Source organism: Gopherus flavomarginatus, chromosome 4 (genome assembly GCF_025201925.1).
Source record: "Gopherus flavomarginatus isolate rGopFla2 chromosome 4, rGopFla2.mat.asm, whole genome shotgun sequence".
NCBI lineage: Eukaryota > Metazoa > Chordata > Testudines > Testudinidae > Gopherus > Gopherus flavomarginatus.
In genome coordinates, this window is record NC_066620.1 from 36735412 (window position 1) to 36759530 (window position 24119).

Consider the following 24119-nt stretch of genomic DNA (forward strand, 5'->3'; position numbering starts at 1 on the left):
AAATACTTGAAGAGTTGAAGAATTCCTGATCATTTCACTCTAAGTCTCAAAGATCCAGGTGTGAGAATCCTGTCAGAATGATATCTTCAGAGAAGCAGAACAACAGGCAGGTAATTTTCTCTTTTACACTTTGAAATGAAGGGGCATTAATTCTCCTTTTGTTGATAGCCTTGTAGCCCTAAGTCAGCATCAGCTGGGTTTATCTGCTATTTGTGTCAATTATTATGTAAGTCAAATCTGCCAAAGTACCAGTCTAGCTTGCACAGCTGACTCATGAGACTGCTTTTCATTCAGAAGCTGTTTTGTCATCTGCCACTTCTGTCCTACTTTTACTTTTATCATTTACCCCTTTTTCCTCTTCCATATCTGTTGACCATAGTTTTATACATTGACTGCCACTCATATTAGACCCAAGTTTACCTGTTTCAGACAAACCTAGTTTATTGGTGTAAATTATCAACAGGAGAAATATTATATCATGAAACTGAAGTTAAAGAAAATGCTGCATCTATTTAAGAAATGAATCCCACCTAATTTCAAGCTGTCGTCTTCTATTATTTTTTGTCTCTCTAGTTTAAATCTTTGTCATTTATTTTAAAAGCCAGTTTCCCAGGTATGGTCTTTGATGTATGGGAGTTTCAGCCTATGATAATATACCACAATTATTTGATTGTATAGTGAGACATCCAGATCCATGCAAGAGTGCAAAGGCATGTTGCAATTTTTTTCTGTGTATCTCTCATGCCATTTTAGCTTTAAATGGAGCTTATGTCTTTCATCAAATTGGCTTTAAATCATCTACATTCTGTCACTGGCCATTTTCTCAATAGCTATTCTTTCCTCTAGTTAATTTCTTGTCAAATGTCAAAATGTGATGGCCAAGCGAAATTTTCTGTGATCTGAACAATATCCTACCTTCACAAATCTTTCCTTTGACAGACTAAATTAATTGCCACATGAAAAAGCATGAAATGGTACAAATGCATTAAAAAGCATAATTTTTATGCTTGATGGAACATGACAGAAGCTAAAATAAGAACAAGAGGAAAATAAACAAACAGACATCAAGTTACCTAATGGATATAAATAGATTTGGTTGGATTTACAAATTTTAGAGACAATACTTTTGTTTGAAGTGTGGCATATCAGAACCACTTAAGCCAGAAAAGTCATTTAAAATTGACTAGTATAAGTTATTTTAATTGCAAGAAACATTGCAACATCCATTTCAGTTGTTCATAAAAGGCTTGTTTTCATTTCAAGATAGGACTGATATCTTGAAATTCCTCAAGGGGCAGACAAAACTGTCATAATTGATCAATGTGGCTCAGATTTGATGTGGCTAAAAAATATTTTATCTGGAACAGAATCTAAGAAGTTGGAATGGTTTGTACAAAATCTAGGCTAGAACTTGTGTCTCAGTGAGAATGAAAGGAATATTAGAAAAATCATTGTAAAGAAAATATAAAATAACAAAATTACATATATATGATGAGCTACTTTAATGCCAGTGTTTTTTCTCTCCCTAAAGTTGCTGTCCATTTTCCTAAGCCTTAAAATTAGCTTCCAAATATAACTTTCTAGTTAAAGAGTCTGATCTTGTTTACTTTCCTTGACTAGAGTGGAAATTTTGGCCGTGCAGAAGTTGTAGGTTTGGGCTTAAAGGTGGCAATCTTGGGGGGAGGGGAAGAGAGAAAATGACTTGGGGAGAAGTTCATTTCAGTGCTGATGTCCTGCAAAAAAGCCATCTGCATCACTTAAATTCCATATTATGGGCCTGATTGTCCTCTTACATCGCTGTAAATCAGAAGTAACTTCTGTGAAGTTACATCAGTGTAAAACTGATGTGAGGTCAGCATCAGGCCCTTATAGGGTGACCAGACAGCAAATGTGAAAAATTAGGGCAAGGTTGAGGGTTAATAGGAGCCTATATAAGAAAAAGACCCAAAAATTGTGACTGCCCCTATAAAATCAGGACATCTGGTCACCTTAGGCCCTTAGTGGGAAGTTTACATAGTGCATAGGACCAGAATTTGGTAATCACCCTACAATACTTCAGCTCCACAATATGGATCTATATTTAGTGCATGGAAAGTGGTTTGTTACATTGCGTTTATTTTCATGATTGAGGAGGGAGAGGCAAGATAGTTCAAAAGTGAAATAGACAAAACTAAGCCCATTCTTATAAATTAATATTTCATTTGTGCATTGCAATTGGTTGGAAAGCTATAAAACAAATGAGCAGAAAAATTCTAGACCCTTGTATTATGAGCCAGATACTAATGTGGTGTAATTCAATGTAGTTCCATTGACTTTGGTGGAACTATGCCAATCTATAGCAGCTGAGGATCTGGCCCACTTGTTTATTTATGAAAATAAAAAAGAAGAGTAACATGAGAAATAAGCACATGCAAAGAATAATTAAAAGATCAATAAAGAGTTCAGCAATTGTAAGAAAACATAACCTTCCAGCATAAAATATCAAGCACCATATATTATAGGTGGGCTGGTAGCATTATAAGATCCTGTTTTCACTTGCTCATAACCTGGCCAAAATTTAATCTGGGTACTTCGAATCTGCCTTGGGATGAATTTTTTGAAAAAATGTCAGCCATTTCCAAGAATGAGGCTAGGGAAAATTAATTGTTTTAATTATGTTAAAATAGCTGGTGTCCTTTTTTCTGAGAAATTTTAGCAACACCATGCTTGGGAGCTGGAACATGAAATTTGGCAGGCAGTGGTCTTTGCACCAGGAACATGCCTTTTGCTGTGCCTGTGAAAATCCCTCCACATTTGGCCAAGTTATAGGCTTTTGAAAAAATGTTGTTTCTGTAGTGCCGACAGACCCTTGTCATTGGCAGGCAGGATTGAACTGGGGACTTCTGGAGCTTAGTGCATGAGCCTCTACTGCATAAGCTAAAATCCTTCTGCCTGTTAACTAAGGCTGTAGAGCAAACTCAATCTCTTTCTCTCTCTAAGTGGTCTCGGTGCCACTAGATGGGACAGAGCACCAAACCCAGAAGCTGTGTGGGTTACATTTGCACATGCTCAGTAGAGACTTACTACAGCTTCGCAGCTAAAATCTCTGAAGACTTTGTTTATGCTGGGTATGGGCCAGCCGAGAGTAGAGCTGGTTTGCCCTGAAATTGTAGCTCTGAGCTGCTGTGGGTTTGGGCCCCAGAACAGAGAACTCTCTATGTCTCCTCTGCTGGGCCCAGGCATTGTGGAGAAAGAAGCTGCCTGATTCAAATGCAGAGAGGACAAGAGCAAGACCAGAGGGGTGGGAGATGGCGGTAGTAAGTCTGGACAAGGAGCAAGTGAGGGACTGGAGGCTGCTGTGGGGGAGAAGAAAACTGAGATTGGGAGTTGGGATGGGCGAGATACTGGGCCTGGGAGCTAAAGAGGGAAATGGGGACTGGCAGCTAGTGGGTGGAGGGAGACTGAATTAGAGGAGGAGCTAGGTGGGAAGACTGGGACTTGGTAGGCAAGGAGACTTGGAACCAGTAGGGTGTGGGAGGAGGAACTCAGGCAGAGGGGAGACAGATCTGATGAAGATGCAGGAGGAAAATTGGCATTGGCTGAGGAAGGAGACTGGGAACCACTGGGATAGGGGGAATCAGGTGGAGCGCCAGGGAGACACATCTGATGAGGATGAAAGAGGAGAACTGTGACTGGCTGGGCAAAGAGACTGGGACAGGGAGCCAGGCATGGGGGAAATTTGGACAAAGAACCAGGGATGAGTGAGACTGAGCTTGGATAAGGAGATTGGGACTCAGAGCAAGGCGGGAATGTTGGGTGGGGGGAGAGGGAGACAGATTGGATGAGGAACCAAAAGGGCTGAGGGGTGGAGTGTGGGGGATTGGGACTAGCAGGGCCACTCTGTGTCTGTTCCCAATCTGTAAAATAAAGATAATAATAACCCCTCATCCAAGGCTGTCCCTAGGGGGTTGCAGGGCCGAGAACATAAGTGCTGAATTTCTAATCTGCCAGGGGGTGCACCCCCCTGGCTCTGCTCAGGCCGTGCCCCCACTCCACCCCTTCCCCCAAGGCCCCACCCCACCCCCCTGCCTCTTCCTCACCCTGTTCTGCCTCCTCCCCCAAGTGCACTGCACCCCCACTCCTCTCCCATCCCCCACCAGGGCCTCCTGATGCCAAGAAACATCTTATCCATGGCCGGTGGCAGGTGCTGGATCAGAGGGAGGGGGAAGTGATGATTGGCGGGGCCCACCGGCAGGCAGGAGGTGTTGGAGGAGGTTCTGGTAGGGGAGCTGCCAGTGGCTGCCACTCACCTCCTCACCTGTAAGTTCACTGTAAGCTGTGCCGCTGGGCAGCAGCCTATTTAGCTCCACAGAGGCACTCAGGGAACCTGCTCAGGGACCAGCCGGGGAAGGGGCACTCCTCCCCCGGCCCTCACCTAGCCCGGTCCCCAACCTGCCACAGCCAGGGCACCCCTCCCCCAGCCCCAACTCTGCTGCGGCCACGATGCCTGAGCTTGCTGGGGTGGTGTGGCTGGAGTGGCCTGGACGCAGGTGTGGCCGGGGTCTCCTCTGGCCCAAGCCCAACCCCAGCCCGGACCTGCTGGGGCTGGGGGAAGGATGCCTGTCCTGCAGCCCCAGCCCCAGAGCTGCTGCGACAGGGAGTGGCGCCTCTCTCCCTCTGGCTCAGGTGCTGCTGCAGCGAGAGAGAGCTATGGGGGAGTCCTCTGTCCCTGCCATAACCCCGGAGCACCCTCCTGCACCCCAAACCCTTCATCCCTGGCCACACCCCATAGCTCACACCCTCTGCACCCAACCTTCTGCCCCAGCCCTGAACACCTCATTTCTGGCCTCATCTAGGGCGACCAGACAGCAAATGTGAAAAATCAGGATGGGGTTGGGGGTAATAGGTGCCTATATAAGAAAAAGCCCTGAATATCAGGACTGTTCCTATAAAATCGGGACATCTGGTCACCCTAGCCCCATGTCAGAGCCCGCATCTCCAGCCGGAGCCTGCAGTCCCCTGCACCCCAATCCTCTGCACCAGCCCTGAGTCCCCTCCAACATGCTGAATCCCTCAGCCCCACCCCCAACCCCATGAATTTTGTTAAGTGCACCAATATTAAAGTCATGTGTCTCACATCACTTCCAGATTGGTGCCTCACCTCCACATTGGTGTCCATAACAAAATTCACTCCACACATGGGTGGGAAATATTAGAGGGAACACTGCTCTTCACACCCCCCCCCCAGGTGTGCCTGCCGCTCTCTTCCTCACCGTCCACTTGCCTGCCTGCCTCCTCATGCCCCGCCCACCTACCACTCACCTTCCTGTTTGCCTCTTCACCCGGCTTGCCTGCCCGCCTCCTGTTTCACCACCCAGACCACCTCTTTGCAATTTTATTGAAGCGTGGGGCCCCCCCAAAGTGCAGGGCCCACAGCAGTCACTCCGATTCGCTGTACCCAAGGGATGGCTCTACCTTCATCTCAAAAGAGGGCTGCAAAAATAAATTCATTAAAGGTTGTGAAGCACTCAGATACAATAGAAAAGCCCATGAGGAAATTAATCATTCTCTCTTCTGAGCAGGATTTAAATAGCATGCAGCAAATAAGGCCAGGGACCACCCATTGAATGAGAAGAAAAGGAAATACTGAATAGCTGCTCGTTCAGTGAGCACCATCCATCCTGTGCACAAAATGATGCAGAGGTCCTGTGGAAAAAAACAGTATGTGATCACATAATTACACCGTATCATAGTGCATGCTGCACTAGGAGGCCAAATTAAACTTGCATAGGCAACCTTAATTCTGGCATTTCCTAACTGTTGAGTGCTTGATTTTGCAACCTTAATAATGTTCTTTTATTATAGTTTTGTGCGTGTGTGTAATTAAATGTAAGTAATCAAAGACAGTGAAAGGCACATTAAGCCAGATCCCGGTATAACTCCACTGACTTCAGTGGAGCTACATGAGTTTATACCAGCTGAGGACTGGCTATATTGTCTGCTAACAAAGGCCCCAACATTCATCTCTTTTTGGTTCTTTTATTTTAACAATTTTACAAAACATTTCTAGCAATACTATATTTACAGGAACATGTAGGGCCTGATTCACCACTACACTGCTCTAATTTGATGGTGGTATAACTATTGATTTCAGTGGTGTTACACCAGAATAAAATGAGAGTAACTGAGTGGTGGATAAGGCCCTCTGTTTTTAAATTTATCAAAATAGTTTTTGTTTGGATATAAACATTTCCATTGATGTTTGCCATTGATGTTAGGAGCCTGACCTGCTTAGGTGCTTTTATAGATCCCATTAGTGGCCCATCTACTTTTGTAAATCTGTCCCTACAGCAAAGGTTATCCTGTGGCTCTACTTGAATATTCTGTTGAAATAGTATCAAAATTCAGGTGATGGAGCAGTGAGCAATTAATTAATTCTTGTTGAGAACTGGGATGATTTAGTTGGGGTTGGTCCTGCTTTGAGCAGGGGGTTGGAGTAGATGACCTTCTGAGGTCTCTTCCAACAGTAATCTTCTATGATTCTATGAACTTTAACCTCACATGATGAGCGCATTAGTTTCATACAGTAATTTTGAAGAGTTTAACAAGAACTGGAACAATAATTACACAACAACTTTGTGTCACTTTCACCATGCCTGGCTATTACAAGCAATCTCAATGCAGCCTACACAATGATGAAATATTTTAGAATTGCTTGATAGTGAAGCATTGGGAGTTAAAATAGTACTCAGCTTCTTGTTTTCATTACACCGTTCATTTAATGTTTAGTAAAACATTTGCTGTGTCTTAGACATTATCATCTGCATCAGTTAAAGTAAACGTAAGTATATAGTCAGCTGTGATTGCAATTCTATTCCAGTGCATTTACTTATTGGCACAAAGAAATGTTCTATGATTCAGTACTATATACTAAGGGCCAGATGTTTACAAATATTTAGATGCCTAGTGAGATTTTCAAAGGCATCTAAATGCCTTTAAAAATCTGTCCCTAAGGGCTGATTCTGCAGCCTTTACTCATATGAGTAGTTCCTCCCTCATGCATTGGCTTGTGTACTTGTATGTGTAAAAGTCGGGTGATTCTCCAATATACAAATGTCGATGGCTTGTAATATAAGAACATGGTTTGAAGTGCGTATTAAAATTAGGGAGCCATCAGAATTGAGAAACAATCTACTCCTTTCACTTTTAAAATAGTAGTTTGGCATTTACGTTATAAAATATTTTTCCTTTGGTTCATTCACATTCTAGTAGTTGCACTGGGGAGGTTTTGGATCTACAGGTACGTTCCAGGTATATTGGAAAGCCAAAGTACTAAAACTTAATACATTAAACCAAAAAGCCTCTTAATCAGCATCTGTGCTTGGTCTTCAGAGCATGATTGGTGCTACAGTTTCAAAGAGCTATTAAACATTCTGCTTGTTTAAAGCTGAAAACAAGAACTTTTAATGCATTAAGAGAATTCATATCAGATTGTTCAAATATTTTGAGCTAACTTTTCAAGCCATTCATTTTAAGGGATTATCTAGCCCCAAACTATGTTTGCTGTTGATGGCCAACAGAAAGTCCATGAGTCACTCAAGGCACGCAACCACTGTGGCTACTGCTGTCCTCTAATTTAAGTGAGAAATAATTGCATTTTTTTACAGTACCGTAGCTGTGAGGAATTTGATAGTGGGAGAATTCTGACTTAACTGAAGTCAATGGCAGAACTTCTATTGTTTTGAATGGAATCAAAATTTCACTCACAGTCTTAACTCTGCCCAGCTGGGCTCAGTGGAATCATGTTGGCTTGTGAGGCTCGTGGGACCCAGTGTATTCCTAATGCTCTATGATGAGGGAAGTGGGTGGGTCCTTTTCAGGCTGGCTGATGACAGTGACTCAAATATGGGTACGGTATATTTATTTATAACAATGATTCTCAGGTGTTTGCATTACTCTAAGTTGTCTTATGCACTCTTCTTATATACTTAAGGGTAAGGCCAAATTCTATTCTCAGGTAAAGTAAATAGGGCTTCTTATGCTGTGGTTCCTATGCTGTGGAGGTGCCTTCTGCAAGCAGCTGAGCTTCCTCAGCTCACAGATAGTGCTTACCACTGTGTTCCTCTCACTTCAGTGGATTTACACTAGGGTTGGACTTGGCCCAGTATTGGACTCTTTGCAGCTTAAACACATGCATTTTTAAGTGATTGGAAACAGAAATCTGCACCTGTTATCACAATGGAAGCTACCCAAACTACAGGAGAACAAGAAGCTGTTACAACCCAGGATTGGCTCCATCTGGTGGGCACTCACCAGGCTGCTGTAGCAGACTTAGGCTTGTGTCCTGTGTGCTCTTTGCTTGCTTGGGCTGGGCAGAGCTTAGCAGTGTCTCTCAGGTGTTGGACCTCTAATCACATGCTCAAGGCGCTGACCCCATGTCTGATACCTCTCTTGCTAGTGCGACCCAACAGTCCAAATGCAAGGGCCCAGAAACTAGTTCCAGCTTTCCCAAAGCAGTTGTTGAGTCCCATCAGAGCTGCAGATCTTCTGGTTTACAGCTTCACCCTACAAGGGCTATGTGACAATGAAGTTGCATAACAGACTCTGCAAAAAAATTGTACACACATGCTCTTAGGCAGTACAAAAAATACGTATATCATCAGAAAAAACAAGATCTGCATGCAGATTTCTGCCTCAGTTTCCTCACCACCCTCAGAGTCGCAGAAGATCCTGGATTATTCTTCCTCCGGTCTGCTCATAAGAACATAAGAATGGCCATACTGAGTCAGACCAAAGTTTCATCTAGCCCAGTATCCTGTCTTCTGACAGTGGCCAATGCCAGGTGCCCTAGAGGGAATGAACAGAACAGGTAATCATCAAGTGATCCATTCCCTGTTGCCCATTCCCAGCTTCTGGCAAACAGAGGCTAGGGACACAATCCCTGCCCATCCTGGCTAATAACTATTGATGGACCTAGCCTCCATTAATTTATCTAGTTCCTTTTTTGAACCTTGTTATAGTCTTGGCCTTCACAACATCCTCTAGCAAGGTGTTCCACAGGTTGACAGTGTGTTGTGTGAAAAAATACTTCCTTTTGTTTGTTTTAAAGCTGCTGCCTATTCATTTCATTTTGTGACCTCTAGTTCTTGTGTTATGAGAAGGAGTAAATAGCACTTCCTTATTTACTTTCTCTACACCAGTCATGATTTTATACACCTGTATCATATCCCCCCCAGTCGTCTCTTTTCCAATCTGAAAAGTCCCAGTCTTCTTAATCTCTCCTCATATAGCAGCCATTCCGTACCCCTAAGCATTTTTGTTGCTCTTTTCTGAACCTTTTCCAATTCCAGTATATCTTTTTTGAGATGAGGCGACCACACCGGCACACAGTATTCAAGATGTGGATGTACCATGGATTTATATAGAGGCAATATGATATTTTCTGTCTTATTGTCTGTCCCTTTCTTAATGATTCCCAACATTCTGTTTGCTTTTTGAACTGCCGCTGCACATTGAGTGGAAGTTTTCAGAGAACTATCCACAATGACTCCAAGATCTCTTTCTTGAGTGGTAAGAGCTAATTTAGACCCCATCATATTGTATGTATAGTTGGGATTATGTTTTCCAATGTGCATTGCTTTGCATTTATCACCATTATCTTCTACTATTTTGTTGCCCAGTCACCCAGTTGTTGCCCCCCCTTTTCTTTGCTGGAGCGAGTCCTTTTTAAAAATTGCAGTCCTCTTTGTCTGGCGACCACTCTGAGCTGCTTCAGGTCCCTCATCAAGTGATCTGTTGCTTCGTCACAAGCCCACCTGGAAGCACAGTTTCCCCTGTGTAGTGGCCAGCTTGCTATCTTAGGCCACGTCCAGACTAGGAATTAAAATCGATTTTAGATATGCAACTTCAGCTACGTGAATAACGTAGCTGAAGTCGAATTTCTAAAATCGAGGTACTCACCAGTCTGGACGGCGCGGCATCGATGTCCGCGGCTCTCCGTGTCGATTCCGGAACTCCGTTCAGATTGATGGAGTTCCGGAATCGATGTAAGCGCGCTCGGGGATCGATACACCGCGTCCAGACTAGACGCGATATATCGATCCCCGAGCAATCGATTTTAACCCGCCGATGCCGCGGGTTAGTCTGGACGAGGGCTTAGAGATCTTCCATTTGAATGGAAGACCATCCAAGTTAATGACTCTTGATCCCTTTCCACTGTTAGCTCTCTGATAGGCACAGGACTTTCTACTGGACTTCATGATGGAGATTAACAGACAAGACTGAAGATGAACTGCTGTTTAAAGTCAAAATGTTATTCACAAAACAAAATATATTTTGTAGGGCCCAGAGCCCCAAAGGGACTTAGGCATTGCAATGCTCATTGTCATAGCACCTAACTTTTAGGCTCCTAGAAAAATCATAGGAACAACACTGATCCACAAAGCTGAGTTAGGCACCAGCTCCTATACAAGGAATGGGGAGAGAAAGACACTTTAGAATGTGATCCACAAAACCCAGCACACTGGGGGGGCTGCCTAAAATAGGCCATAGGAGATGCTGACAAAAAGGGAGCTGCTAAGCTCCACCGTTCTCAGGGAGATAGTCACCTATCTTTGCTTAGCAGTCCATGAATGGCAACATGCCACCTGCAGTCAGGCAGCTTAGGCACCTAAGGTTTCTTGGAGGTATGAGTTAGGCACATGTCTGGTCCACACAAAACAGCCAGAAGTGGAGGAGCCCACCTTATAACTTTTAGTCTAGTGGTTAGAGCAGTCACCTGGGATGTAAGAGAGCCAGGTTCAATTCCCCCTCTTCCCAAAGGGGCAGAAAGGATCTGAACGAGGGTTTCCCACCTCCTCTCAGGAGGATGTTCTAACCACTGAGCTATGGGATACTCTCAGGCTCACCTCTTGAAGCTGTTTCATTGTGGAGAAATAATGAAAGTGGCTGCAGCAGGGGTGGGGGAGGTCTCCCATCTCCTAGGTGGCTGCCCTGACTATTGGATTACAGAAGTCTTTTAGGGTAGATTGTGCCTGGCCCAGGCACAAGGTGTTTAGAAGATACGAGGACCCACAGGCAGTTACAGTCCTCTTGCTCATGCCCCCTGGACTGCTTGACCTCCCCATGTGATGAAGGGATGTGTGTTGCAGCAGTGCCATGCCCACTCTCCTTTAGAGAGGTTTATTAGTCCAAACATACGCACATAGCAGATAGACAGTTCCTCAGCTCACCCTGTGTCCTAGAGTTTCACAGCTTCCCCTGCCAGGGGCCAGACAGCTGCCTTCTCAGTGCCAGTTCTCATTCAGGCAGCCCTACCCTCCTTCTAGAACACCAGCCCTAGGGTTACCTCCCCAAGCACTTTGCTCTTGTTTCAGGGATCCGCCACCAGCCTGCTCCAGTCATTCCTCCTCTGCCTGCCCTCTGACAGGCCTTGATAGTTCCAGGTGTAGCCTTGTCCTCTTCAGTTGGTTTATTTGCGCTCACCTGCTCTGACATAGAGCTGGAGGATGAAAGGCCATGGCAGAAATGGTACATATGAGCACTAGCGTGGGTTTTGCGTAGTATAACACCATTCATTATTGTAATCAGATAAAATATGTAAACAGAATATTCATCTTAATTTGAAACCAGAAGAAAAACTATGAATTGTTCCAGCTGATGGGAATGCACCTTTAAGAAATCCACTTTTGGTTGTGTTGTAGAAAGAAGGGCCAGGGCCAGGTGAATATGAAATGAAGGAAAAAGCACCTCATCCTATATCTTCGTGTTTCCAGTCAAAAGTGCCTAGGTTGCAGCCAGTCCGTTCAGTAAGTAGTCTGAAATATGAACCAATCTATAGGGTATGTCAACTGCCTGAAATTAATCTTGCAAAGTCAGTGCTTAAAGCAACAGTTACAAAATATCACTCTGAGACAGTTACTAATGATTAGAAAGGTAGGACTTTGGACTGAAGAAAGAACACACCTCAAAGGAATGTGAGCTACAAAAATCTTTGGAAACTAGTATGAGCTATGGAATATTTCCCCTTTTCAGCCACTGGGGTAAATCCGGCCTATGTTGGTAGCCACCCAAAGTCATCCTAGTTCTCTGCTAGCTATTGGGTGGCCTGTATGGAATAGGTTTGTTGTGTCAGTTTGGTTTATAAGCTTTTCTTGGGGAGCGAGGAGGGAGACAGAGATAACTTTTGGAGAAAAACTAAATTGCATTGTTGTGTGAGAATACAGGAGGGTGAGGAAAGTCAGTGTAGCCTGACGGAGAGGTGCAAAGTGATTGCACACTTGAGGAGTCAAAGACCAGCCATCATGGTCTTCAAAAACATTAAGAATGTGAAAGGGAATTATGGGGTTTCTGAGTAGGAATAAGCTTTGGGAACAGAGTTTATTCCCTTCCACAATCTCATTTTCTTTGGTACAGCCACATCACATGTTAAATAGCATTGGCTTGTGTTTTCAATAAAGTGTGTGAAGCATTTTATAAAACACTTATCAGCGGGGTAGCTGTGTTAGTCTGGATCTGTAAAAGCAGCAGAGAGTCCTGTGGCACCTTATAGACTAACAGATGTATTGGAGCATACGCTCTCGTGGGTGAATACCCACTGCATCCGACGAAGTGGGTATTCACCCACGAAAGCTCATGCTCCAAAACATCTGTTAACCTATAAAGTGCCAAAGGACTTTTTGCTGCTTTTAAAAAATACTTGACTATGACCAGGAAGCTGCTGCTCTGTGACTTGGTTTCCACATCTGTAAAATGGGGCTCATGATACCTATCCCATCTGCAAAGTGTTTTGACAAATACAGCTGAAGAGCACTATATGAGAGCTAGGTATTATTATCTGTTTGCTCAGTGCGGCCTGATCCTTATTTACGGCCTTGGGCACTAGTGCAATATAAATATTGCAAGTAGTAATAATGATACATATTTTCCTTTTGCAATGCTATTAATGGGGTATATTGTTCTTTATTCCACACACATCTCCCTCATTTACTTACTTGTTTCTTTCATTTTTATAGAAAATACCAGGTCCAGGAGCTTATGAGCCCACAAGGCAGTTTCCAAAGCAACCACGAACTATTGCGAGCTTGGGTCACGAGCACAGCATCTTCTTTAGTAACACATTTGGATTTTAGAATAAAAGAAAGCCACATCCTCTCTCTCCGCCCTTAGAAACCCGTTCTTCACCCCTATGCATTTGCCCATGATGTTCTTACCATTAGAAACTCAGCATTTGCTAAGTCAACAGAGTGGGACCCGAGATAGAGCAGGAAATAAATGTGCTAAGTGTAGACAAAGTAGGGGAGCCAATGGCAAATGTTACCTCTTCAGTGGCAACCACAGTATGTGTGGTGTCCATCCCCCTATCCCCCCCACCATCACCGGGGGTTCTGTGATATTTCATATTTGTAAGGTGTTACATATGCTGTGGAGCACTGGAGGGAAAAGAGGGCAGGAGGTAACAGGAACAGAGGTAGATGGAGGATTTGAGAAGGAAGTTGGAAGTAATTGAGAGAATGAAAGGAGAGACAGAGGAGTTAGAGGAGAAAGAGATCATGGGGGAAGGAGAGGGGAAAAGTATTTAATAATGAGAGAAAAGTTTGAAGAGAATCAAAGAAAACCAGCAATAAAAACAAATATCTCAAAAGGAAATAAGTAACAGAAAAATAAGGTGCTAAATAGAAAGGGAGAATCAGAAAAGATTAAAAAAATATATCTTGGATAAATAAAGAAGGAAAAAATGGAAAAACATTTTCTGGCCCTACTTCAGCAAGGTACTTAATTACATGAATTATTTAGGGCATTGACTTCAGTGGAATCAACACATGCTCAAAGTTGCACATGGGCTTTACAGACCTTTCCGAACCACGGGTTCTATCAGGAACAGCAGTGACTGCTATCACTAAGGCTGCTTAAATGTTTTTATTCTAACCCCCACTTCCAGCTGCTTATATCTTTCAGCTCTGAGTTGCAATTTTCCAGTTTAGTCTCTTTCCAAAGGTGATTTTTCACGTGTTTGTATTGTAAAGTTTGAGCAAAAATGGTTCAATCATTTTTAAGCAGAAGAGTAAAAAATATTTTTCATAAATACTTTTTAAATCATTGAGCGTTTTACCAAATTAGTGCTCAATCCTGCAAGTTGCTGAGACCCTCTCAACTCTCACTGACGTCAATGACTGAGCACCTTGGAGGACTGAGTTTTATAGACCCATAATTTATCACTGTTTTATTGGCAGTATCTAGAAACGTTACTTAATCTCAGCCACACTTGATTTCCAGTACTGGTGTTAAGTTTCATTAACTTGAAAGCTCGAATCAAACTCTGGCAAATATTGGTTTGTCCACGGCATCAGCCCTTTTGTTTTTACTGCTTACTCCTAATATACTGGGAGGAAGGAAGCTGTAAAAAAAAGATTAACATAAGGTATAAAGTATTGGGTCCCTTGCAAAGCACTAGCATTTTTAGTAGAGGGATGGAATTCTGACTGCAGTGTCCACCAGTGATGCAGTGAGATTCGGAGACTAGGTAGTAATAAAGGGGGTGAGAGAGCCATTGGAAAACACTTAAGTAGTGTAAATAGGGTTACAGAGATTTGAAACTTCAAGCTGAGATCTGGGGAAGTAATATTTGTTTGATTGGTCAGCCTGGCAGAGAGGAGAGGAGAAAACTGCTGATCTGAGACCATATTAACAGGGAAGTCTATATCACTTTTATAAAGACAACATCTTTTATTTAGTGGAGGAATTTTGTATTTTTGGTTCTATCTTCCTCATGCAAAACAAACAAACAAACAAACAAACAAAAACCCACAAAGCTTTCCACTGCAGCAGATGTTCTTGATTAGCCCCTCAAGGTAAGAGTTTACTTCTTTGATTTGGATGTTTAATGCATGCAATGAACATAGAGGTCTGTGCACATTGCTACATCTCTGCATTTGTTGGATTTCTCTGGTAAACTCATACATACATACACTGCTTTACATGTATGTGATTCTGCAGGACTGGAAATAAAAAGTCAAAATGACATGAACAAACTCTTAGAATTTTTCACCTTTTAATATATAGCTTTCTTTTCTCTAATGAAGACTTAAAAGCTTTCTTTGGAGATAACACTCACCCTGCATAAGACCCCTGCACAGCACTGAATTGTGGGACTTCAGGCCATCAAAGAGTCTACTTCAGGCCAACTGCACTGGGTAAAATACGTTGCACTGGCAAAGAGACAGAGTAACTGGGCTTTATGTGGTGAAATGCAGGGCAGTGGCAGGGGTTAGGGAGATTAAATCAACACACACACTCCCCAACCAAAGGTATGGGACTGCCCCCACCCCAACATACACTTCACATCTTCTGCTCCAGCCCTGGCTGAACCTCCAGCTCAGTGAGTTTAGGATACTGTGTCCTTATGAATGTGGCCCCTGTGGCTCTTCCCCTACCCGTGCTGACCTATGCAAGTCTGCTGTGGAGACCCAGTCAGGGCTATCCCTAGCTATTTTGGTGCCCTATGCAGCACCCCCACAGGGGGCTGTGTGTGGCCCCAGGCCTCTGCAGGGGAGGAGGGCTGGCCACTTCCTATGGGAAGTGGAGTGACTCGGTCCCAGCCTGCTCCACTCCCCTGGCTCCCAGGCTTGTGAGGAGGGGGGAACTGCCCCCCCCGCACTCACCAGTGGTGCAGCTGGGAGGCAGGGGAGCGGAGCAGGCTGGGGCCGGGTGGCTCTGCTTACCAGTGAGTGCAGGCCCCACCGCTTCTGTAGTCCTCAGGGGAGTGGGAGTGCGGGCGGGGCAGGGACAGGGATGGGAAGAGGTGGGGCTGGGGCAGGGAAGGGGCGGAGCAGGGGCAGGGGCTGGAGCAGCACGCAGCTGTGCAGGGCACCAGGAAATTTGCCCCAGCAAATTTCCTGGTGCCCTACACAGTTGCATACTTTGTGTATGGGTAAGGATGGCCCTGGACCCAGTGTGTTACATGCAGCATGAGTAGAAGTGATCCTGCACATTTGCTCGATTGGGAGCACCTGCACGATGGGGCTTAAGAGGCACAGGGGAACCTCCCACTTGCCCTCTGCACCAGAGTGAGTGTCATCGCGTATGAGGCTGAGTTTTCCATTGAAACTGAAGCCTGTCTGTGTCTGTGTCAGCACAGCGGTCCTGAAGTTCAGAGGTTAACTTGTGTGCAGAGCCATCATTAGGTGAGCTGAATCAGTAGCTTGGGATTGGCATCAGCACTCTCGCTTACAACAGGGGAAGCCTTGAAAGCTAGCCCAGTGGAGTGGAAAACCTAGAGAACACTATTAACAATAAATGAGGGTATAATTGGTGAAACCTCTCTGCCTCCCTTAGAGCTGGTCCTGATTGCTCTTAATTGTCTAGATTGGGAACTAGCAGGAAAACATGAACTCCTTTTGTCTGAAATGGAAAAACAGAGGAGAGTGGGACAGGGATCTGTAACTACCTGAATGGAGGATAAAGACAAAGGAGAGATTGATATGGGTAGGGGAGAAAACCCTGCTTTAATCAGAAGTAACGAAGCTCCCTTTGATTAAAACACATCAGAGCAGAAAACTATAATATTCTCCTGCATGGTTTGCTGGAGGGAGGCTCAAGTCATTCCTATTTTACCTTTGTATGACCTTATTTTACTGCTAAATTGGAACTGGTGTGATTGCTGCTGGAATCCGGTGTTCAGTTCTGGTGTCCACAAATCAAGAAAGATGTTGAGAGGTTTCAGAGAAGAGCCACGAGAATGATTAAAGGATTAGAAAACATGCCTTATTGTGACGTAAACAGTTCAATCTATTTAACTTAACAAAGGCCTGGTCTACACTACAAATTTTGGTCCACAAAAGCCACGTTAAGTCAAGCTAATAATGTATTTGTCTACACTATTGAGTCTCAATTGGCTAATTGTTCAGAAGGACCAGCAGCTGTTATAGAGCTAACTGGTTAGCAAGACGGAAACAAAATGACACTGTCATCAGCGCATTTAATTTGTCACCACTTCAAAAAGTACTTGGCCCAGGTGTCAAGGTCAGATGACAGGCAGGACTCCAGCTCCTAGAAACTCATTTTGGGGCCAGGCAGATCTTATCAGTGTACATGAACTTAGTTGCTGAGGTGGGCAGCAGGTCAGCTATATATATGATGTGGGTGACGTGAACCATCACAACATATAAAAATCAGTGCTTTGTTAGAAATCATCTGCATAAGAAAATTTACAAGTTTCTTGTCTAATAGCATGGAATATAATTTTAAGATTAGTCCACAGTGTCAAATTGTGTCCTATGCTGATGGAAGGTCAACAACAACAGTAGCATTTTTTGTCCTGCCTCCAAGGCATCCTCAATACAAGATGCCAGTCTATCATCTGATCATCAGCACTACGGCCCAGTCAGAACTCTGCCTGCTAATGAGGTGACTGGGTTGATTAAAGAGAACAATAATTTAAGTACCAGTCTTTTGAACAAAGAGAGGCTGATCAGCTTGATTGGGCAATAGTTCTTTGGGTCATCTGCCTTCTTTCCAGGCTTGAGAAGTCCACTATACATGATCTTTGTCAGACCTTTGGAACTGTACAGCATTCCAGACAAGTATCATAGAGTCTTAGCAGAAAGTCGCAACAAGATGAGCTCGTGTGATGCAGGAACTCCCCTAGATGTTTTCAACCCCAGGAGCCTGGAAAAGTTTTAAGAAGGAAATTGCTGATTCCAGTTTCTCTCTATTGTATGGCTGTCAAAAGGTAGAGTTGGCTGAGGGAGCTGACTGACTCTTTCAGAGAGCAGACAATACCTTCTGGTCATGATCAAGGTCAGCTGCTGTCACAGAGTGTGGGGGAGTCCGGCCCTGCACCCCTCTTCCTGGGACTCACAGTGACTCTCAGCCAGCCAGTAAAACAGAAGGTTTATTGGACAACAGGATTGCAGATTACAGCAGAGCCTAGAGGCCCAACCAAGGCCCCCCAGTCGAGTCCTTCTCAGGGTTCAGGGTGCTTGGATCCAGCATAGGATCCCCTGAATTCCCCGCACCCAGCCCAAAACCAAAACTGAACTGCCCCTCCTCCAGCTGGCCAATTCCTTTCTCCAGCTTCCCAGGCCAAGGTGCTAACCCCGTCCCCCCTACCTGGCTCAGGTTACAGGCTTAAAGATCCTGTCCCTCACCTAAAGACATCCCAGGCTCTCCCATCCCCCTACTCCATCACAGCTGCTACAACATTTGCTCACATGTGTGCAGACCTTTAGGGCTCACTTCTGCCCAAAGGCAACAAAGAAGGCCTCAAACTTTTCGGCTTCAGTGTGTGAAGTCCAGACTTTCCATACACAGGCAATGCAGACTTCTGCAGCTGATACAATCCTAACCGCACACCTTATGGGGAACCTGCTATAACCTGAATGGATGGTACCATTTTTCTTACCTTATCAGTCTGTTTTTTAAAAACAAACCCAGCATTTCCATGATAATGACAGTCTCATCGCATAGTACAACACATTCTGTCCTGGCTTTAAGATAAACATATATCTACATAAAACATAAAATGGCAGCGTTCCACAGAAGTCAATATATGTCAATGCCCTTAGGCTTGGTACATTCAAGCTTGTCCTGTTCATTTTACTGTTTATCTAAAAGCAGCTCCCTTTGTTGTGATGTGGCTGCGTCTAAGATAAGAGATGCATGGTGAAGTTTGCTTTTTGGGTGCTTTCAACTATTTATCTGCACACAGATAATGTGGGAGTTGTGTTTCATTTTGTCATCAGAATTTCAGAAAGGATGTTAATTGCACCTGCTTAGCTTTTTTAAAAGTTGAAGAGTTAGCTACTCAGTGATGCTGCTCCATTGACTTCAGGATCTGGCCTCAGATGGGTCTGGCTAGAGTTTCCAGGCTGAGTAGAATAATAATTGGAAACTGTGCGTCAAAAACTCTGCTCCTGATTCTGCTCTCTCTTACATGGGGTTTAACACCAGCATAATTCCACTGACTTCAGTGGAGTTATTCCTGATTTACACTGGTGTGAGGAGAGCTTAATCAGGCCTTTTGTACTGAATATAGGCAGCAAAATACAATCAGCAAATTGTAATGGGCTTCTTCATTATTTCTGCTGACAAGAGATTGACATAGGGCCCAATCCTGTTAGGTCCTCGCTTCAGTGGGTGCTCAGCATGTCACAGAAAATGCTTAGTACTTCCCAGAATCAAGCACTTGCAGCCAAATTTTCCAACCTGGTCTTTGAATGTGAACAGGGCCGGCTTTACGACCCGTGGGGCCTGATTGGAATACTTCACGGCAGTCCGGGGCTTCGGCGGCATTTCGGCAGTGGGGGATCCACTCTGGGTCTTCCATGGCACCGAAGGACCCCCTGCCACCAAAATGCCACCGAAGACTCCCGGAGCAGACCTCCTACCACCGAAATGCAGCTGAAGACCCCTGGAGCAGGCCCCCTTAGGTGCGGGGCCCTCTTCAGCGCGGGACCTGATTCTGGGGAATCGATGGAATCAGCCTAAAGCTGGCCCTGAATGTGGGTGTCTCAGTTTTTAGGTACCTAGCTTGAGGTGCTGTGGACCAAACTGTTAGAGGTGCTGAGCTTTCATAACACCCATTGTGGGTGCTCAGCGCAGCTGATAATCAGGCCTGAGTGTCTCAAGCAGCATCTAATACCCAAAGCTCCTAAAACCACTTCTGATTATGCTGGCCTAATCCTCAGCTTTGTTTTAGGTTAGCTATGAGCTAATGCAATTTGTTTGTTACAGTGGAATGTACACTTGGGAAAGAATTACCCTGCTGGCTTCTCATCACTGTTCAGCAGTTCACAATCAACAGAGAAAATGTGAAGTTTTATTCTTCACCTTAGGTCTGATCAGACATGCAGGGCATTATTGTGCCATTAGGCACAGCCCTATACCAGAGGCGATGCATAGCTGCACCACACCAAGAGAAGCCTAAGAGGCATTGTGCTTCAGAGAGGCACAATTTCTCCTGGAGTGTACCCCTTACACAGTGCAGGGAGCAATTTGCTACAGCCTCCTTTCAGGTGTAACCCATTCCCACCTCCCACGTAGCCAACCAGGTCTGCTGGCAGGCACATGCTAGGGAGCTATGGCTTAGCTTGCTCCCTGCCCCGCTCCCTGTCCACTTACTTCCTGGGCACAGTAGCCTCCAGCACCCAGAGCCATGATCAGGATAGCTGGAACCATGCAAGGAGGGGGTCTTTACTCCCTATCATCCGTCCCTCCCGATATCCTGTGTGGCTGTCTTAGTGCTAGTTGCTCTCTGGTGACTAGCATGACACTAATAGAGCAGGCAAATGGATTGTTGCATGTCCTCATCCAAATGCAGTGATACTGTATAAGGATGTATGTGTCAACTACCTCCTTATTACATAGGTTCCTCACACTCCAAAGCTGCTATAACAAGGACATGCTATTTTCACAGCAGTGTTACATGTCATTTATATAGTGACCTGTACTTCAGCTAGAGCAGCGGTTCTGAAACTGGAGGCCATGATCCCTCAGGGGGTCGCAAAGTTATTAGGTGGTGTCACAAGCTGCGCAGCTCTGAAGGCAGCGCTGCCACCAGCAGCAGCACATAAGTAAGGATGGCAATGGAGCACCAAGTCTGCTGTGAAAAATGATACTGGCAAAGTTTCTTTGCATACCCAATATTAAACAGTAGCTATTTTTTAAAAACACTTTTCTGTTTATAACAATAATTCAATAAAATGTGTTTTAGTCTTAATTTAAAAGTGATACGAAAAGGTAAATTCATTTTAAATAATAAGGTTATAAATTTTGCATTTAAAATAATGTTAAATACAAAAGTGTGTTTTTAATTTATGGGGGTGCGGGGGGGGGGTTGCACTCAGAGGCTTGCTTTGTGAAAGGGGTTGCCAATACAAGAAGTTTGAGAGTCACTGAGCTACAGCCAATAAAATGGTGGGCAGGTCTACACGTAAAACATTGCATCGGTGCAGCTGCACTAATGCAGCTGTGCTGATGTAGGGCTTTAATGAAGACACTCGATGCTGACGGAAGCATGCTCTCCTGTTGGCATAGTTAATCCACCTCTGCAAGAGGTGGTAGCTGTTGCGGCTGGCAGGAGAAGTGCTTCAGCCGACGTAGTGCTGGCTACACTGGCACTTAGGTTGTTATAACTACATCACTCAGAGGTGTGGATTTTTCACACCTCTGAGTGACATAATTATGTCAAAGTAATTCTGTAGTGTAGACCTGCCAGGTAGTTCTCTGATGGGTCCAGACATAAAGTGAAGTTCAACTGCTTTTCCTCCTGTTTCATACAGCATTTACAAAGTATATAAAGGAAATGATCAACTATGTTTTCTTTGTTTTAAAAGATATATTGAACTAACCAACGTACACATCATGGCTCTAGTCCTGCACATACATAAGCATGTGAGCTAGTCTACTGAGGTCAAGGAGACTACTCTTGTGAAGAGGAATTACTTTTTCAGAACTGGGCCTGGTATGTGGCTATAGGATCTTTTTATTGGGAGTTGAGTATACAGTGGTAACTTATTTCTCAGTGGATTGAAGGGGCAAAACCAGACTTCCTGTGTAATATAACTGGAAGAAATATATTCATTATAACCTTGGCCTGTCAGACACAATCCAGTTGTCTGATATAGACTCATAGACCTTAAGGTCAGAATGGACCATTATGATCATCTAGTCTGACCTCCTGCACAATGCAGGCCACAGAATCTCACCCATCCACTTCTATAACAAACCCCTAACCTATGTCTGAGTTATTGAAGTCTTCAAATTGTGGTTTGAAGACCTCAAGCTGCAGAGAATCCTCCAGTAAGTGACCTATGCCCCATGCTGCAGAGGAAGGTGAAAAAACTTCAGGGCCTCTGCCAAACTGCCCTGGAGGAAAATTCCTTCCCGACCCCAAATATGGCGATCAGTTAAACCCTGAGCATGTGGGCAAGACTCACCAGCCAGACACCTAGGAAAGAATTCTCTGTAGTAACTCAGATCCCACCCCATCTAACATCCCATCACAGACCACTGGGCATACTTACCTGCTGATAATCAAAGATCAGTTGCCAAATTAATTGCCAAAATTAGGCTATCCCATCATACCATCCCCTCCATAAACTTATCAAGCTTAGTCTTAAAGCCAGATATGTCTTTTGCCCCCACTACTCCCCTTGGAAGGCTGTTCCAGAACTTCACTCCTCTAATGGTTAGAAACCTTCGTCTAATTTCAAGTCTAAACTTCCTAGTGTCCAGTTTATATCCATTTGTTCTTGTGTCCACGTTGGTACTAAGCTTAAATAATTCCTCTCCCTCCCTGATATTAATCCATCTGATATATTTATAAAGAGCAATCATATCTCCCCTCAGCCTTCTTTTGGTTAGACTAAACAAGCCAAGCTCTTTGAGTCTCCTTTCATAAGACAGGTTTTCCATTCCTTGGATCATCCTTGTAGCTCGTCTCTGAACCTGTTCATGGATCCTAACCCATATGGATGGGGAGATTGATTGACATGTGAATGATAGAACCTTGAGTAAGGTGAATTTTGAAGTGTGTAAGGTTTCTCCATCTTTATAAACAGTATGTAGATCAATATTAGAAAATGGGTATTGTGTACATAGGATTTATATGCACACACAAAAATCTTCACTTCAACCTCACGCCTGGACAGCTGAGAAACTGTCCTAGTATTATGACTTGTGCTGCTTGTTTGTCTCTACTGTGTGCACATTGCTTTGCATATAAAAATACCTTTTCTACTAGCAAACACGCTTTGATTCAACCAGATCACGATCATTTATAAGGCACACGATGCCATTAAGCACATATGCCACAGATAACCGTTCCGGCCCTTTTGCTCCCTGACTACTACATATATGCTCCACTCTGTGATCGCTTGGAAAGCTGCACTTTAGTGCTTTATGTTCACTATATGTGTGTGCCTGGCACTTGCACAGAATGTGTCCTTGGTTAAAGTCTATTGCTAAGCAGTCGTTTCAGATAAGGAATACATACAAATCTCTTAGGGCTAGCGTATGCACTTGGCAATCGCTAGAAGGGCTGTGAAAGAGCCTCACTGTGACTGGAGTCCCTAGAAGGAATTCTGGGTGGAGACTCCCGGCCAGGGCGTACCAGCCTGGCAGCTACATCTGCCTTGGTAACAAGTGCAGTGTATTCTCTGTGCCATGACGCCAGGCCATTTGTGCTGGATAGTTTGGAAGGTCTGATCCCACCCTCACTCAATCCCTTCCTGTTCACATGTGGATAGCACGTGCCCACAGGGGCCTAGGAGCGGGGGATTTGTGTTTCCCAGGATAGTTTCCGTCCCTCCTCACTCCCACTTTACTTGTGTGGACACATCAGCCAAGTGCTGACCTATTTTATGAAGGCATCGAGAGCAAGTCCATAGTTATGGTTACCTTGAGATCTGCAGGGATTAAATCTCTCTGTAGAGCAGGTCAAAACTTTCCAAATGAATTTTTTTTTAATCAAAAAATGAAACTTTCTGCACAAAACTTTGACTTTATTGAAATATTTTCTGCAACATTTTTCAAACTTTCATGGACAATTTTATCAAAACGATTACTGAAAATTTTCATTTGCCTCAAATCATATTTTTCATGACATATTTTCCATTGTGGTTTCAATACAAATTCAGATTAATAAAAAGTTGCAAATGTTTTTTGAAAAAGCTGAATGTGGGTCTGTTTCTCACCTTGTGAAATGGAAACAATTTCAAAATTGTTCACAATTTTGGTCTTTGTATTTATCACCCAGTTCTGTCTCTGCCAGTTAAATCAATGTACATCAGCCCCAGATTGCTGATACTCACTCTGAGGGTACAGAGTGAATTAGCAGGGAATTTAGAAATCTCTCTGGCTAGCAGTACACTTTATCTATTGGAAGCTATTATAAATCACTAGCTATTGAAAATGAAGAAAAGGTGAGGCTGCTAGTCTACAGTGCCTCATTTCTGACAATAAACCCTCCAGCATTAGCTCCACGTAGCTCTGGACCCAGGCTCTAGCTATCACAGTTAAAATACCCAAGTTATTAGCATGGTCTGTCATTACACTCAAGGAAACCAATAGAGAATTACCTGGGAAAACAACCAGCTTCAGCACAGAGTGAAATACTGACGGTCTCCTATCACCTACCCTAC

General features: G+C 44.1%; 1 protein-coding gene across 1 annotated transcript in view; it reads left to right on the forward strand.

The window, feature by feature from the left end:
• The window catches only part of STPG4 (sperm-tail PG-rich repeat containing 4), a 35763-nt gene extending 22654 nt beyond the window's left edge, over nt 1-13109 (forward strand). Inside the window, exons 6-7 of the mRNA XM_050951951.1 lie at nt 11682-11786; nt 12993-13109. Of these exons, the coding sequence (XP_050807908.1) occupies nt 11682-11786; nt 12993-13109 (222 nt within the window). The remainder of the gene's footprint in view (nt 1-11681; nt 11787-12992) is intronic.
• The last annotated feature ends 11010 nt before the right edge of the window (nt 13110-24119 follow it).